Consider the following 18,255-nt stretch of genomic DNA (forward strand, 5'->3'; position numbering starts at 1 on the left):
TTTAGAACTTCCTTTGTAAAACCAATGAATTCAGGAATAGTCAATGCAGTGATTTAAAAGGAGATTCATGAGGAAGACAGAATTGGACTTTAAAAATGTTATATATTTCCCAGAGTGAGTAGTGTCCAGATATAGCTCCACACTATCATTGTGATAAAATAATCCATATGAATAAAGTATTAATGTGGATTTCAAAATGTTTAAAGATAGAGTCAGTGCTATTAAATTTTCTAACTTTCTACTTGAAAAATTTTTTGAAAGACCCACTATGATGTCAGAATCTAGATTTATATATGTATTATTATTTGTGGGCCTTCAGAGACTCTCTTATATTGCTCTGTGCCTTATAAATCTTAGGCAATGGAGTTCTTTCACCAAAAAGCTACATATATTAATCTTCTCACAGAAAATACACCTGATAAATTTACCTTTTTTGCGTCTTTTTTACTTTACTCATGAATGTACTGCCCCTCAAAAATAGATCTCATTAAAATAATGAAAAAATGTTTTCAAAGATGGATACTTAATAACTACAATTATTATTTTAAATATTTCATTATCATTCCTTTATAAATAGTATTTTCCATGATTATTTTCAAGAAATATTAATTAAAAAGAACATTTGGATTGAACTTTATAAGTTACCTGCCAGTTCCTAAATCTGTGGCAAATATATATTCTTCCTACTCTTTCAGTCTCTTGACTTAGTTATATATCAGAAGTTAAATAAAATGAAAGATAATGGAGTAGATTTCTCAAATCCTTTTATGATGAATATGTGACAAAAATAGAGCTGTTGACTCCTAGAGAAAATCTGACATTGTCTCTCCTGGCTTTACACTCAAATCCCTGCTATCAGCTGAAACTGTTAAAGTTTATATATTCCTTTTTAAAAGTTGAAAAAAGTACTATCTCACTAGAATTTAGCCCTTAGAAGCTTGAAAGTCTAAATTCTTCCTACCCATTAAAATTATAGATACTCAATTTCTGGCAGATACATATCAAAGAGAATTTGTGGCTGTACCTTCCCATTTTAGAAGTATCAGTCTTAATCTTGGCATCCATGTTTGAAATAAAAGGGAATACCTTATGGTTATTAGCCATGGTTCTTTGGTTTTGTGAATAAAGAAGATAAAGCTGGAGCTGTGCTAGTCCATCACGATCCCCATGCACTAGTGAACATTAGGAAGTAAGCTCATTGCCTGTCATTGGTAGGAAGCTACATAGTTTAATGTCAAGAGACTCATTCAAAACAGAAACATTAAGTTACACTGACCTCAGAAGAGAATAACACTTATACCTTATAGAGCAAAAGCACACACACACACACACACACACACACACACACACACACACAGCAGCAGCAGCAGCTGAGGTAATTTAATTACTTCTTACACCGCAGATTTTTAAAGATAACATATTTGATAGAGGTCAGATTGTCAAGCAAAATAAATGGTCATCTTTTGATACATGCTTATTGAAATAATATAAACAATTAGGACATTTCTAGATGTTTAAATTTTTAAATTTGGATATGTTTAATGCAAATAAAACTGCACATAAAGGGGGAAAACATATATTTATTGACCACACATTATTTGACAGCTTATCTTGTAGTTATTTTCCTCACAGAGAAATTATTTGCTCTTTAAAAACAGAAAGCAATGAAAAATTGTTTTTTAGACATAATTCCACATAGAAATTATTTTTAATACTAATGTTTAGAGATAAATATGTGTGTACTTCCTGGTTTATTTATCGTGAGTCAGTGCATTCAAACTGCAATCACAAAATACCACAGCCTGGGTAGCTTATAAACAGCATAAATGTAATGTTCACAGTTACTGAGGATGGTAGTCTGAGACCAGGACGACAGTATTGTAACGTAAGGGCTTTCTTCTGGGTTACAAGGCTTCTCTCTATCTTTACATGGTGGAATGGACTAGTGACCTCTCTGGAGCCACTTTTATATACCTTCACAGATGAAGAATCTCATAAAGTTTCCACGTAGTAATACCATTACCTCAGGGCATTATGATTTCAACATATGAATTTGGGGGCAACATAAATATTCAGACCATAATATCTTGCTACTCAACTAAAACAGCAATGCCAAAACTCTCACCATGCCAAATTTTACAATGGGTAAATCATCTTGACTTGATCCAATCTTTAAATTGCTATAGATATTTTAATCTCAAGCTAAATTTCTACATAAAACTGAGAATCAGATTATCAATTTTTACTTTTCAAAAGTTCCCCAGTGATCATTTTGGAAAGGACTGCAATCTTTAAAATGATGTCTTCTAATATATACAGCTATTAATTAATATAGATTCTCTTCAATTTATCTCAATGTTTTACTGTGTTCTCTGAGGTCCTATTGTGCATACTTAATTTTATTATATTATTTTGATATTTTCAAGGTATTATAGTTGTCTATTTTATCAAATATTATTTTTATGAAGATTTTATTTTGTATAGATAATTTTGATATTGAATTAGAGTTTTGCAGTTTGTTACTTTTGAGGTAACTGGGCCAAGGATACAGGGGATCTTACTTTATTATTTCCTATGACATGAAAGAGTTTAAATATTTTCCATGTATTAGGCCACAGACAAACTTTTAAAATAGTCAATCCATGAATACAAACTTAAGACACAAACAATAAATAAATAATTATAAACAAATAATAAAAGGAAATATGAGAAACTTTAAAAGCCTAACACAGTCTTTAAAAGTCTAACTAAAAATTTGGTTAAAGTCACAATACAGACTTGAATACAGTTGTGTTTGAACAATGTCAAAATACTAAATATTAAAATGTTAGAAAATGATTTTCGCAGAGAAAATAAATAGTTAAAAATACTCAGAAATAATGGCAGATAAATTATAAGGTAAACGTACAATGAATAAGAGTAAGTTATACTCCAGTAAAAGGAAAGGGGTAAAAAGGCAATATTAAAGTAATGGAATACAAAATAAAAGTAAGAATCAAAAGAACTTCTGTAGAAGATTAAGGAAACAAAGTAATTTGTGACAACATTAAGGGATACAAAGTAAGAAACACAAATAGTGGTATGAACAATTTAAGCAGAACACAACAAAGTAGATGTTTATAAAAGAAAGATAATTCTATGAATAACTATATTCCAATAAATTTGTAAACCTGTTCATTTAACTATAAATCTGAAACTATTCAAGATGCCTACTCTTACCAGATGTATGTATTGTACCAGTGCATAGTCAAGAATAAGTAGATTAATAGATAGTAGGTTTACAACCAAGATTTACCTAAATAGATAAATGATAGGTAGATAAATAGGTAGGTAGGTAGTTGATAGAACTTACAGTCTGTAGTGTTTTTGTTAATTCAGGATCATGATAATGTTCAGATCTCTGTGTTAATTTATTTTTCTTCAGTTCTAACTGTTCCGTAAATTACTATAAGGGTGTTAAATCCTCAACTATTATTATGCAACTGCCTATTTCTCCATGGAATTCTGTTAGTATTTGCTTATTTTTTAATGCTCTGCCTTTAAGTGTACACACATTAATTCTTATCATTTCTTCTTGATGTATTGCCCCTTTCTCATTATGAAATGTCTACTTTTTTTAATCTATGGTAACATGCTCTTCTGGAAATCAGCTCTCATATTCAGTGTTATATCAACTCTCCTTCTTAGGTTTAGAGTTGGCATATCTTTTTTCTATCCATTCACTTTCAAACTATCTGCATCTCTATATGTAAAGTCAGCTTTTTGTAGATGCACAATAGTTTAATCTTATTATTTTATCCAATCTAAGAATCTTTAATTTGTACTTGCAATTCTTAGTCAATTAACATAAAAATAACTAATCAGACTGCAGTGCAAAATCCAAGCCCCATCTTCAATCAGTGATGCAGCTGGATCCTTAACCTACTGAGCAAGGCCAGGGATTGAACCCGCATCCTAATGGATACTAGTTGGGTTCCTAACCCACTGAACCACAATGGGAACTTCTATTTTATTTATTTATTTTTTTTATGATCACAGCCATGGCATATGGAAGTTCCTGGGCCAGGGATTGAATCTTGCAGCTGTGACAATGCCAAACCCTTTAACTCACTGTGCATGGCCAGCTGTCAAACTCCGCATCTGTAAAGCAACCCAAGCTAGTACAGTTGAATTCTTAATCCACTGTACCACAGCAAGAACTCCTCAGGCATTATTTCTTTTTTACCCTTTCTCTCTGCAACTTTAATTTCAAACATTTTAGACCATTTTATATTTCCCTGAGGGCTCTATTTAACTTTGTTTTTCATAACCTTTTATTTTTTAAACTAACTTTTTCAAATGGGGAGTTTCTCTTAATTTACCTGTGTTTCACTGACACTTTTTTAACTTTCATTTAATAGTTAAGTGAAAATTGTATTACTTTCTCAATTTCAGGTATTGTTTTTCTAGTGCTAAAATTTCCATTTGGTTATTTTTTTATAATTATGGTGTTCTGCAAAGATTTCCTGTATATTTATTTATTACCAGTATAATTTACTTTCTTGATCATATTCATAACAATGATGTTAATATCCTGGTCCACCGATCTTTAATCTGGATCAACTTGATTGTATTTTCTCTTTATTGTATTTTCTCTTGGGATATCTTTTTGTTTCTTTTTATGTTGCGTAATTTTTACTACAACAAACACATTGTGAGTGATTTATTGAAGGCACTCTAGATTCTATGTTTTTTTCCAAAGAGTGATAATTTTATGTAGATAGTTAACATTTCTGAAATTAATTTCTCCTGCAGTATATGGTACCTAAATGTAAATTAAATTATTTAAGTTTAAATCTAACCTCTTAAAATACATCTTGGAGTCAGCTGGAGATTTGGGCAGAGTTTGTAGCAGATTTTAGGCTTTTCTTGACTAAATATTTCCATTATGGTATCCTTCTCTCATATTCTTTTTAGCAGTGGTTGTGTTATGGGCAAATGGTGTTTTAAAAGGTTTTTTTTTTATTTTATTGAAATGTAGTTGATTTGTTTGTAGTTGTATTTGTTTCTGGTGTGCAGTAAAATGATTCAGTTATATAAATTCAAACATTTTCTTCCATTATAGGTTATTACAAGTTATTAAGCATAGCTTTCTGTGCTCTACAGTAGGTTCTTATTGGTTATATATTTTATATATAGTAGTGTGTGTGTGTTAATCCCAAACTCATAATTTATATCTCCCCATCTTTCCCCTCTAGTAACTTTAAGTTGTTTATTTTTTCCCTGTGTCTTTGAGTTTATCGTGTTTTAAAAATATGTTAATTTGTATCATTTTTGATTCCACATATAAGTACTATTATGATATTTATAATATTACATACTATGATATTAAAACTTAAAAGCTTTTGAAAAGCAAAAGGAAACAATGAACAAAGGAAAAGGCAACCTATGGAATAGGAGAAAATATTTGCAAACATGCTACTAACAAGGGATTAATCACTAAAACATGCAAACAGTTTATACAGCTTAATATCCAAACAAACAAACAACCCAATCAAAAAGTGAGCAGAAGATCTAGATAAACATTTCAGATAGCCGAAAGGTACATGAAAAGATGCTCAACACTGCTCTTTATTAGAGGAAATACAAATCAAACTAAAAGGAGGTATCATCGCATACCAGTCAGAATGGCCATCCTCAAAAAGACTGCAAAAGTCCAATAAATGCTGGCAAGGCTGTGAAGAAAAGGGAGCCTACCTTTACTGTTGGTAGGAATGTATATTGGTAAGCCATTATGGAAAACATCATGGAAGTTCCTCAAAAAAATGAAAAACAGAATTACCATATGATCTTGCATTCCCATTCCTGGGCATTTATCCGGAGAAAACCATAATTCAGAAAGATACACACACCCCAATGTTCACAGCAGCACTATTTACAATAGTTAAGATATGGACACAACCTAAGTGCCATTGAAAGATGAATGGATACAGAAGATATGTTATATATACATGGTGTAATATTACTCAGCCATTAAAACAAATAAAATAATGTCGTTTGCAGCAACATGGATGGAAGTAGAGATTATCATACTAAGTGAAGTAAATCAAAGACAAATATCATATAAATGCCATTTTAATGTTTTAATTTCCTGTATATTTGAAATATTTGAAAAATTAAAAAAAATGTTTACTTAACGTTAAGTCTTAAGATAATCTCAAAATAATTAAAAACAAGCAACTTATCAAACAAGTTACATTTGTTACACTAATCTTTTCTTTAAAATTCTATGAAAATAATGTCTGGGTCTACAATTGATATATAACCTTTGCTGACCTAAAATATATAGGCCTCTAGATATTTTTCCAGAAAAGTTGGATTTATTAAGGATGAGCAGAGAATTGCAATTTAGGGTCTGCAATCATGGCAAACCATATGCAAGTCCCTTCAGGGCAAAGGAAGTAGAACATTTTTATACAAAATATAAAATATATTTGGGAGGGCTATTTCTTGTAAAAGAGTCAGAGTCCATGGCTGTTCATGTGCTGAATCTTCTTCCCATTGGGCTCTAGTGAGGCATGGCATAAGAGTTCTCCTTTCTGGTCTCCCAACTGTATTTCATTGAGGTTTCTACTTATTACTTTTTTTTTTTCATAACTTGATAGTAAATGCAGTGCCACTGACCAAAAGTGAAATGGACAAAATTGTCTTGAGTACAAGAGAATGTGAATATGAAGTGATTCATCCAAGAAAGCAAACATTACTTCATTGTTTTACTTTAGTTGCTTTTAGGTAACTGAAAAATGAGGTGCACTCTTCAAATGCCACCTCTCAGGACTTGCTATTCTTTATAACAAAAACATTTACTCAATTCTTCTCCAGAGTCATGCACTCTGCAGCTTCTCTCAAAAGCCAAGCACTCTTATGTCCAGCACTTCTATCATATTCCCCTTGATAGATTTATTTCCTCTCTTTTCAGAGCTGTAAGGAGAGTATGTGGGGCTTACCTCACTTCCCTTGACCCTGTGTCCTTTCATTAATTGAACACAGTGTCCTTTCATTAATTGATCACTAAAAAGGTATGTCTGACTGCTTCAAGGGAGACCTTAGGTAGACCCTGGGGATAATACATTGAATAAAAGTATAAACAGTTTACAATTTGCAGAGTGAAAATTATTACTCTATTCAGAAAAACTTTTCTAAGCTACACTTAATTATTGGTTCTATTTTTGGAACTGTTTGGAAATTATTACTTTAAAATATATTAGATAATCAGATTATTATCCTTTTTTTGACAAATGAGAAAACAGGCTCAGAGAGAGAATGAGAGACAAGGTCATATAAATACACAGACATATACACACACACACACACATATTCCTTGGGAAAATACATTCTCTTAAAAGTAGAAACTGAAAACTTAAATCAGCTTTATCATCCCCTTCAGTACAGATTCAATTTTAGGGAACTTATTCTTTAGCTTATATATCACTGTGATAGCATCCTTAAAAAATTATAAATTAACTTGAACTGTCAGTCCATTGTAAAAGATTAGCTTTTAAATTCAAAGAAACATGCCTATCTTCTTAAATTAAGATATGTGAACAAACAAAAAAATACATAAGTGCTATTGCAATTGCTGTAGATAAAACTATTGGTAATATTTTCAATCCCTCTCTCTATATTTATTATGATTGCACTTGTCAGACTTACAAATTATATCCATAATAACTAAATCTATTTTTGTTGTTCATTTTTAATCTAAATTTTACCATTTTTACATCTCTCAAATGCAGAATTTTATGCTTCCTATTTAAATAATTTCAATGTTTTTTATGTATCTTTGTTGTCTACAAATAATTTCCAATTTTATTAAGGTATATCTATTGAGAATGAGAATCATATGATATTTTATTTCTTTGTTTTTAACTGTATATTTATAGCTATTTATAAAATAAAATAATTTAGCATCAAGCAAAATTAAGAAATTATTTTAGAACAAGAAAATATAATTGGCCTTAATTTTAAAATTCATTTATGTAAGGCATATGACAATTTATGTTCTTAAATAATAACATTATGTTTGGTCTCAATCACTGAAGATTTTATTTTATTTTTTTAATTTTTAAAATTTATTTATTATTTATTAATTTATTTTGCTTTTTAGGATATACTCACAACGTATGGAGGTTTTCAGGATAGGGGTCAAATTGGAGCTACAGCTACTGGCCTACAACACAGCCACAGCAATGCAGGATACAAGCTACCTCTGTGACCTACACCACAGCTCACTAACACCAGATTCTTAACCCACTGAGTGAGGCCAGGGATCAAACCCACGACATCATGGTTACTATTCAGATTCGTTTCCGCTGTGCCAGTGGGAACGCCAAGATTTTATTTTATTTTTTCTAGAAAATAAAACTTGCATTTTTGCTAGACCTTAAAAGAAATACAATAAGTATTAGTGGTTTTATATGCAACTCTTGCCACATATGTATTTATGTCGTGGTAGATGAAAATTTTAAACTTAAATTATATTTTAAATGATAGATATTTGTTATCAACACTAAGAAAAATATCTCAACTGGTGAGTAGAGAAAGTAAAATTTTAATATGGAACTGTTGCTACTTGAATAATACATATACTTAGGTTTTGTAGAGTAAAAGTAGAAAAGCTGAAGAAGTACTTAAAAAGGATTATACACTGAAATTCACATATTAATTTTAAGATAGCAAAACTTTTATATCTATATTTTTTATTGACCAGAGATTTCCATTGTTTCATGTAAACTATTATAGACTCATAAATTTAACCTAGTAATTAAGAACAATAAAGTAAAACATTGCAAAAGAGAAATGACTAGATATCACTCAAATTAAGGTAAAGGCTTTTGTGTGTGTGTGTTTATGAAACTTATTTTTAAGGTGTTTGGAATATGTAAGACATAGGAAGAAAGAAATACAATAAAGATGTGTTCTAGCACACACTGCAATATTATGTGTCCATGTATATGGGCATACCTCTGAGATATTGAAAGCAGGGTTCCAGATCATTGCAATCAAGTGAATACTGCAATAAAATGAGTGACATGATTTTTTTTGGGTTTGTGTATATATTATATACATATATATTAACATTTAAACATATGCCATACTATACAACAGGGTTTTTTTTCCATTTTACCAATATGTTTTTAAGATTTATGAATGGCTTCTAAAACACTTATCATAGCTAAAGTCAATGTGATAAATAATCCATATACAAACATGTTTGTATATAATTTTTCATTGAACTCTAAATGAATACTACTTTAGATTTTTTGAATTTTTCTCATATATTATGATTTGGTGCTTGTAGCAAAGCTATCTGGTGATGATAAAGAATGTTCCTCTATTCGTTAAAGCTTAAGTGGAACAATATGTGTTCTTAGAAAAATATTTTCTCCGTTTCCCAGTTTCCTGTCAGAACTGCTTCCCCAGGCACATTCTAGGTCTTCTGTGCTCCTTTACTCTGTACACACTGGAGAAAATTAAGTGATAATCTATCTGAAAGTTTGAGAGTGAATCACTGGGCATGCTCAACCCTGTGTAGACTTTGGTCTTCTTAGGGCTTAACTGCTTCAGTCTCTACATAAAGGAGGGAGGTCTATTTGCATCAACTCCATGCCGGACCAAAGTGTAGGTGATCTTCCTAATTCTGGGCTAAAAAACACAATTTGTCTTTATCAGTGATAAAAGTGATTTTAGTTCATCAACAGACACTTTCTTATTTTATTTCTCAATTCATTCAGAATCTTAATGAAAAAGAGGGAACTCTTTTTATTGGGTGTTTCTTAAAACCAAATGTATATTGGCTCCTCCAGGCAAGTACTGATTTCTACAAAGGCAGCATAGCGTTGGGAGATGCCAAAGGAACAGGGAAAAACCTGAGAATTCATAGCACTAGCGGTCTGCCTGAGCATTCCCAGTTGAGGGTAGCAGGGGATGCAGGAAATCTCAGGGCTATAGACTGCAACAGTAGCAAGTTCAGAGGCAAGGGTAAGAACAATCTTTATAGGACTTTCAAGGACACATAGTTTGGCAAAAGGGAATCTGATATTTTTAAACCACAAGACATTGAATTTCCATGCATTACAAAGAATTTTTAGTCTTAAATCATATATACCTGGTTTAAAAGGGCAACACTAATCTACTAGTCTGTATTCCATCCTGTATTAAGACTAAAGAAAGAACTGTGGAAGGGTAGCCTTGTGATCTACTTTTGCCCACAAATTGAAGATATCATTTTGAGGTTTGTTATTTGTGCTTTACTTAAGCTTTAGGATTTCACAAGTTAAACTTCTAATTGTAAAAAACTTCTAATATATTTGTATTTTAATATCTTTTAACTTTATTTCAAGAAAGCATAATTTTGATATTTTTGAGTATCTATTACTTTAATGTCATCATCTACTCTCACTGAAAAACCCAACATGTATTATTTTTCTCATAATGGTTAAACATATTTAGGCTGGAAAATAAAATAAGGTGCGACTTTTCAGTCTTAGGTATAGATTCCCAAATATACTGTTCTGACTCACATGTGATCTTTACCGGTAAACTTTCTGAACAGACATTGGGCACTATGTCCAAAGGAATAATTGTTTGGATTGAAGAAATAGCAGGTGGGATAGCACTGCCCTGACAAACTGATCAAAAACTCCCCCGGTTGACCACAAGTAGTCTAGGATAGCTTAGGGACATAAGGGAACAAATACGCTAACAGAATAGAGAAGAGCACATTTTCCCACTGACAGCCTCCATTCGAGCTTTAATAAGCCTTTCTTTCCAAGCTTAGGGTATTCCAATTTTTTTTACCTCCTCTCAGAACAGAGTCATTGTTTGGAGTTTTTACTACTTTATCTTTTGGATTTTTCTGTCCAACTCACCCTGGCTACTGCTCTCACGCTCCCCTGACCTCATCCACTCTCCTTCTCTTCCCATACTATCTCAAACAAAGCTTTATACAGCCAAACTAGTGATTAAGTCAGATTATAAAATGACAAATAACTACCACATTAAAAAAAGAGAAAGGATAAAACAAAATATATCAATGTTAAAATAAAAACGAATATGTGGATAAGCCAAAAGTTAAATGTATTCATTTTAAGTAACTATCACATAAAAATATGATATTCATTTTAAATAATTTAGAAATTCTTCTGATATGGCTTTCTATCCAACAACTTTACTTTTTTCTTTTAATTTACTTTTTTTCATGTTGAAATCATTACATTAGGAGTTACCCTTGGTTATTTGTGGGACAGAGCCATGATTAAACCACATTTAGTCCCTGCTTTCAGACAGTATATGTTTTACTGGGAAGGAGAACCAAAATTTTTAAAAAAAGTAAACAAACTAAAAATAACTGTAAATATGAGCACTTAGATAAATATATAACAAAACAAATTTTATTTACTCTAAGTGGTGTGAACAAATGGCCAGGGAATTCTTTCTCTCAGAAGAGATCTAAACGTAACCAGTCATGTAGTGTTCAGCGGGAAGGTGTATTTAGGCAGAGCAGGAGCATTTTCCAGGTCTCTGGGACTAAAAGAAGTGTGCTGTGTTCCAGAATTAGAAAATAGGACTGTGATGCTAAATGATATGGAAGGAGAAAGAAGTGGTATGAGTTTTAATTAGAGAAGTAGAGTACCAAGCAGGATTTATGATACAAAACCAGAAACTGTCTCTGACTAAATTAGGCAGAAAGTGAATGTAATGGAAAGATACAGGAGTTTCAGAGAATGGACAAGAAGAATACAGACTCCAAAACAGCCATGATCCTGCTGAGTGATCAGTCTAACAATGAAACCATTTGTTTCATCGTCTCTAGACCCACTTCTCCTTTATCTAGCACAACATTTTCCTTGTGTCACTCCTTCAAAGTTCAAAGAGGCATATATGAAAGCTTAAAGTGATCTTACCACATCATAGTTGCTAGTAAAAAAAAAGGAAAGGATATGCTTCTCCCCATTATTTTCCACAGAGAGGAGTGAGGACCTACTCTTCAGTAATAAATGCACAACAGAGGTGCCATCCTGAGCAGTTTAGTCAAATATAAAATGTCCATTAAGAGCCCTTTGTTGATTCTTCAACATCCATATAATGCTTATCACAGTATTAAAGTGAAGGAAAGGATGTGTATATTTAACTAACGCAACCATCCTTCCACTTCTGTGTTCAAGTTTCAGTGATCTCCAGCATGCATTAAGTCCTAATACTCCTACTTCTTTTTTTATATCCAGTTTTATTTTATTTAAAAAATTTTAAACTAAATCAAAGCACAGTATATATATTCAAATTTTTAAGCATCAGATTTTTACTGAAGATTTTAGAATGAAACACAATCTCACTGTTTCACTTTTCTTTTTACTTGGCTTTGTTTCACATAGGGAACCACTTTGAGATTTTCACATTGAGGTTCTAATATAGACTGCTTGACAAAATTCATAAATAATGTATTTATTTTATTTTAGATGAGGTTGGTGGGCTTTCTAGAATTACAATTGTTTAAACGGTTCAAGCTTGGTTTTGTTCTAATATTAAAGTCTGGCAAGACAATTAAATGGCTGGTAGAATTCTTCTATCTGGTGTCTCCAGTAAGTATGAACTCAATCAAGATGGCACCGTTTATCTTAAAGTATTAGAATGGGGGGATGAATTTTTTATTCTGGGCACTCCTCTTCCTAGCTAAATTCCTGACTGTCACAATGAACTTTGTCATAGTCTTTCTTTAGCTGTATAAACATGTGTCTAACTTGTCTCTTCACATGTATAATACTCCTTCTACCATATTCCAAGGTAGACAGCATAAAAATCCTTTCAGTTAATTAATTCATCTCAAATCCAGAAACTCTGGGTAATTGCAATATGATCCAAAGATCTAAATGTAGCTTCCCATGGTCGAATGATCCCCAAATTTGCTATTTCTAATTCATTCTGATAATAATATTCTTTATGAACGCATCACTATGCAATTGATACTTTGCCGAGCTCTTTATTTATTTATTGCCTTTATTTTATTTATTTATTTATTTATTTATTTATTTATTTATTTATTTATTGCCTTCCATAGCAGCATATGGAAGTCCCCAGGTTAGGGGTCTAATCAGAACTACAGCTGCTGGCCTACACCACAGCCACAGCAACACAAGATCCAAGCCGCATCTGTGGCCTGCACCACAGCTCACAGCAATGCCAGATCCACAATCCACTGAGTGAGTCCAGGGATTGAGCCCACATCTTCATGGATCCTAGTCAGGTTCATTACAGCTGGGCCATGATGAGAACTCTGCTAAGCTCTTTACCTTTATAACAGCTAATACTTTCATTAACACAATCAGAAGAGCCAGTATTTAAGGATGAGAAATTTAGGCACAGAAAAATGATATAAGTTAGGATTGTGCATCTAGCTAGTTCATAATCACCATTTATAACCAAGCTGTATGATCATGCTCTTTCTTTTCTCTATATCATACTTCCTTTTATATAAGTTCCCATTGTCCTACTGATGAAAGAGTCTGAAATGAGGCATGAAATATCTAGAAGATCTATTACTAAACTGTACATTCTTTAGGGTAACCTGAATATATCTCTAACCTAACCATCTGAAATATAATAGATGCTTAATTGATGTTTTATAAGGAATTCATTTTTAAACTTAATATACATAAAATAGTGAATATTTAAAATAAAAGTACATTAAAAATAAACTATACACACTTTTTGAAAAATGTATATAACCTTGCCCCAGTGTCCGATGTCCAGTACACACACTGTAAATAGAAACAAGATACCATTATCAAACTCACAGTTAGAGACGGGATTGGCCTAAGAAATGGAGGAAACAGCAATTACAGTCTATGGCAAATATCAAACCTATGCTCTAGAACTTCATTAAGTTCCTTGGTTAGAACTTCTAGACAGGTCTGTTTAGGCAGTCTTGGAAAAGATCTTTATGGATAAACGTTTCAGTTTCATGTTCAGCTCTTTTTCTGGCTGGTTTCTGTGCCTCCCTTCTTTTGCCCTCTTCACCTCAAATAACAGTAGCTGCCTTGGAGACATCTGTACTGGTTTTCTATCTCTGTTGTAACAAATAACAACAAAATCAGTGGCTTAAAACAATACACATTTATTACCTCACAGTTCTATAGGTCAGAAGTACAGGCTGTGTCAGCTAAATGCTTCATCTTAAGTTTCACGAGGTAGAAATCAAGGTGTTGACTCCTCAGTTCTTATCTGGATACTCTGCCATAAGTTCGCTTTTAAGCTCACTGAGGTTGTTAGAGGAATCTAGTTCCTACAGCCTCCTTGCTGGTTGCCAGCTATTATTTAATCTCTCATACCACCTGAGTATAAAAACTTAGTTTGGATGGAAAGAAACATCTTTATACCCATATCTGAAAATAGATTTACAGCTAAAGGACAACTTCTTACAATTATTTAAATTTGAGGGACAAAAACAATTTGTTTATTCTACTTTCCAAACTTGAAAGAATCCAGTGAGTAAATATGATGACTCTGTTTATGGATAGACTAGCTCTTCTCTCATATGATTTTTGCTGAAAATAGAAAGAAATTGTCAATATAAAACCATTCTATTTTTTTTCCTACTGGTTATCATAATACTAGCCTTTGCTAACATATAGACTGATTTGCATGATATTATAAATAAAAGTTTCACTACATATGTCATCTATGTACTGAAGAAATAAACATTGCAGATTTTCAATCTGCAAAATCTATCTTCTTACAATCTGCTAAGCCAATGCCACTGTTTAAGATTTAACTTTGTCAAAATCCTACTCTCAGGGAGGAAATTTTGAATTAGTAAGAATTAAATTTATCTATGAATGATGAAAATTGTGATAGTGGCATTTTAGACACTATTTCTCTCACAGGTAAATTTCCAGGTAGGCTATATAGGTCTATTGAGGAGCTCCCAGTGCCAAGATATCAGATCCTTGCATCTTTTTTCCTTCTACAACCTCAGCCTACTAGTTTAATATGCCAATTTCTCTCTTCCAGAACCCAGGCAAAAGAAAGGATTTTAAAAAAACATAATTCTTCTTTCTCTTAATAAGCTTCCTATACACAATGATAAAATATTTATATTTACAAACCATTGGTAAATATTTTATATATGTATTTATACATATGATAAATGATAAGTTTATATGTATATAAATTTATACACATATGATAAATGATAAAATATTTATATTTACAAACCATATGCTCACATCTAGGAAAAAAGGTTTTGATGAGAATAAAAGCCTTTAATCTGGCTATCTCTGTGATTAAATACATGTTAAAAGGATGGAAAAGCAGAATTGACATGAGAGATCAAACCCACCCAAATCTTTTTTATCTAGGATTTGAGAATCCTGAGATTTTCTTTCTCTACTGGGAGAAAATACAGCAGGTAGGCAGAGAAATCCACGGGAGGAACTGAGCCAAAACAAATTGACAGATTTGGAAAACCCATCACTATCCAGAGGTATTGGGATGGGTAGACTGGAATGAAGATGAAAGAAGCCACAATAAGGAGTCCACAAGGCTAATTTTTCCTTTGGGGCCTAAGATTCCCTTTGCTGTTGAGACATAGAGACCTTAGGGAAGTATCTGTAGTGGATCCCAACACACTTTGCCCCTACTGAGTTAAAATCAGAAACCTCATCTGGAGAAATCCCTTCTGCTCCCTCAGTCTATATCAGAAAAGATCAAAGGGAGGCCCAGCAGCACTACACAGAAAAGGTTCTGACAATCTGCCATTTGAACCACAGTCCACAAAAGTAGGCCAAGGCATGTACGATAAACCCAAAAAAAGTAAGTTCCTGTCTAAATCAAAGCTTTAAATAAAACCCAAATTTCCATGCAAATAACAAAATATCCAGGATACAATCTAAGGTCATCCATTATAAAAAGAACCAAGAAAATTATAACTTAAAAGACAAAAGACAATTAATTGTTGCTACCACTGAGATAAATCAGATATTTAAAAAATTTGACAAGGGTTTTAAATCATTCATGAAATGATTAGAGAGTCAACTAAAAATGATCTTAAGATTGTTGAAAAATAGAAAATCTTAGCAAAGAAATAGGTTACAAAAAAACAAATTTGGGAGTTATAAAATTTAAAAAATAACAGAAATACAGCATTTCAGGTATGTTCAATAGTAGAGTGGAAATGACAGAGGATGAAATGGTGAACTTGAGGACAGATTGCTGCCTTTCACCCAGTATTAATAAGAGAGGAAATCAATGAAAATAACTGTGCAGAGCCTTAGGAGACTGAAATAAAAGCAAATGCCTGACATTTGTTTTATTGGAATTCCAGATAATATGAGAAATGGAAAACAGTTGGGCTGAAAGAGTTTTTGAAGAAATAATATCTTAAAACTCCTAAAATTCGGTAAAAAAGTAGAAATCTACATATCCACAATGCTGAGTGTGGTTAGAAAACAACTATTTTGAGTTACTGCATAGGCGTTTTAGAGTATGACTTCCTGCTCACAGACAGTCTGGACATTTTGGATAAGGATCTGAGTTTAAGGATCCAGTGAAAGTTTCTGTTTTACTTTTCCTGGGGCCCCATTTATGTGGGCACTTAGAATTGAACCTGCGAAGTTAGTGACCTCCACCCCAACACTTCATAAAAAACAGGTGCTCATTACCCTGCTAGCCATTTCCTGCTCGCTTGTGACCTGGGGCAGATGACTATCTTTCCTCAAGGTCATTGCTCAGCCCCCAACTCTTGGATCTGTAAATAATAAATATTGAAAATTTAATTCCTTTATGTGATTATAGTGAAACAGATCCTTCAATCAGAATGACCCTAGGGAGTTTTGTGTTCTCAGAGTGAGCGCTCTGATGCTACCTGTGGTGTGAGTAGCTTGTCCAACAAAATATAATCTACAAACACTTAATTTAATATACCAGATATGGGCCCATCGACACACTAAGAGACTCCTATTATGAATGAATCCAAAGATATTCATGTCAAACATATAATAATCAATTGAAGATAGAGAAAAGCATATCTGACACTATGCTTAATAATAAAAGACTGAATGTTTTAGTTTTTCCCAAAGAATGGGAACAAAGCAAGGTTTTCCACTCTCATTAATCTTACTCATCATAGTGATGGATGTTCTAGCCACTGCAACTATGAAAGAAAAAGGAAAAAGCATACAAATTATAAAAATAAAAACTTGCAAAAATAAAAACACATGGTAACATTGCCAAATGTTAGTGAGGATGTAGAAAATGTAGAATGATACAGGCACCCTCGGAAACAGGCAGTTTCTTATAAAACTAACCACTGAATTACTAGCAGTTAAATATATTAGCATTTATTACAGAGAAATTTAAAAATCTATTCCTACAAAACCATAAAATACATAAATCTTCATGGGATCTTTATGTGTAATAGTCTAAAGCTAGAATCAACTCAGTTTTCCTTCAGTAGTAAGACTGGAGCTCCTGCTGTAGTGCAAGAGAATTGGCAGCATCTTGGGAGCACTGGAACAAGGGTTTGATCCCTGGCCTAGTATGGTGGCTTAAGGATCCACTGTTGTCTCGGCTTTGGCTTAAGTCAAGACTGTGGCTTAGATCTGATCCCTGGCCCAGGAGCTCCATAGGCCTTAGAGAGGCCAAAACTGAAACAAACAAACAAACAAAAAATGAAGAAGAAGAGATCATACTACCCAAGGCAATATACAGATTCAATGCCATCCCTATCAAAATACTAATGGCATTTTTCACAGAATTAAAACAAATCTTTTAAAAATTTGTATGGAAGCACAAAAGACCCAAATAGCCAAATAATTCTGAGAAAAAAAGAACAGAGCTGGAAGAATCATGCTTCCTGATTTCAGACCATAGAACAGACTATGCTACAGTAATCAAATTGTATGGTACTGGCACAAAAACAGACACATAGATCAATGGGACATAATAGAGAGCCCTGAAATAAACCCATATAGTTATGGTCAATTAATCTATGGCAAAAGAGTTAGGAATATGCAATGGAGAAAAGGCAGTCTTTTCAATAAGCGGTGCTGGGAAAACTGGACAGCTACATGTAATGACTGAAATTAGAACATTCTCTAAAACGATATACAAAAATAAATTCAATACGAACATAAGACCTAAATGTAAGTGCAGATACCATTAAACTCCTAGAGGAAAACACAGGCAGAACACTCTTTGACATAAATTGTAGCAAATATT

The 18,255-nt window shown here is 32.6% G+C and overlaps 1 protein-coding gene across 5 annotated transcripts in view; it reads right to left on the reverse strand.

The window, feature by feature from the left end:
- The window catches only part of LOC146395468 (uncharacterized), a 586,337-nt gene that overhangs the window by 468,700 nt on the left and 99,382 nt on the right, over positions 1–18,255 (reverse strand). Inside the window, exon 3 of one of the 5 annotated variants that reach the window (XM_085001992.1) lies at positions 9,004–9,052. The exons of the other annotated variants lie outside the window; for them this stretch is intronic. Coding sequence (XP_084858118.1) covers positions 9,004–9,052 — 49 coding nt within the window. The remainder of the gene's footprint in view (positions 1–9,003; positions 9,053–18,255) is intronic. 5 annotated transcript variants of the gene reach the window in all.

Source organism: Sus scrofa, chromosome 16 (genome assembly GCF_054392235.1).
Source record: "Sus scrofa isolate SSC_HxYL_T2T_F1_AM1 chromosome 16, Sscrofa_HxYL_maternal_Yorkshire_Landrace_v2.0, whole genome shotgun sequence".
In the NCBI taxonomy this organism is placed as follows: Eukaryota; Metazoa; Chordata; class Mammalia; order Artiodactyla; family Suidae; genus Sus; species Sus scrofa.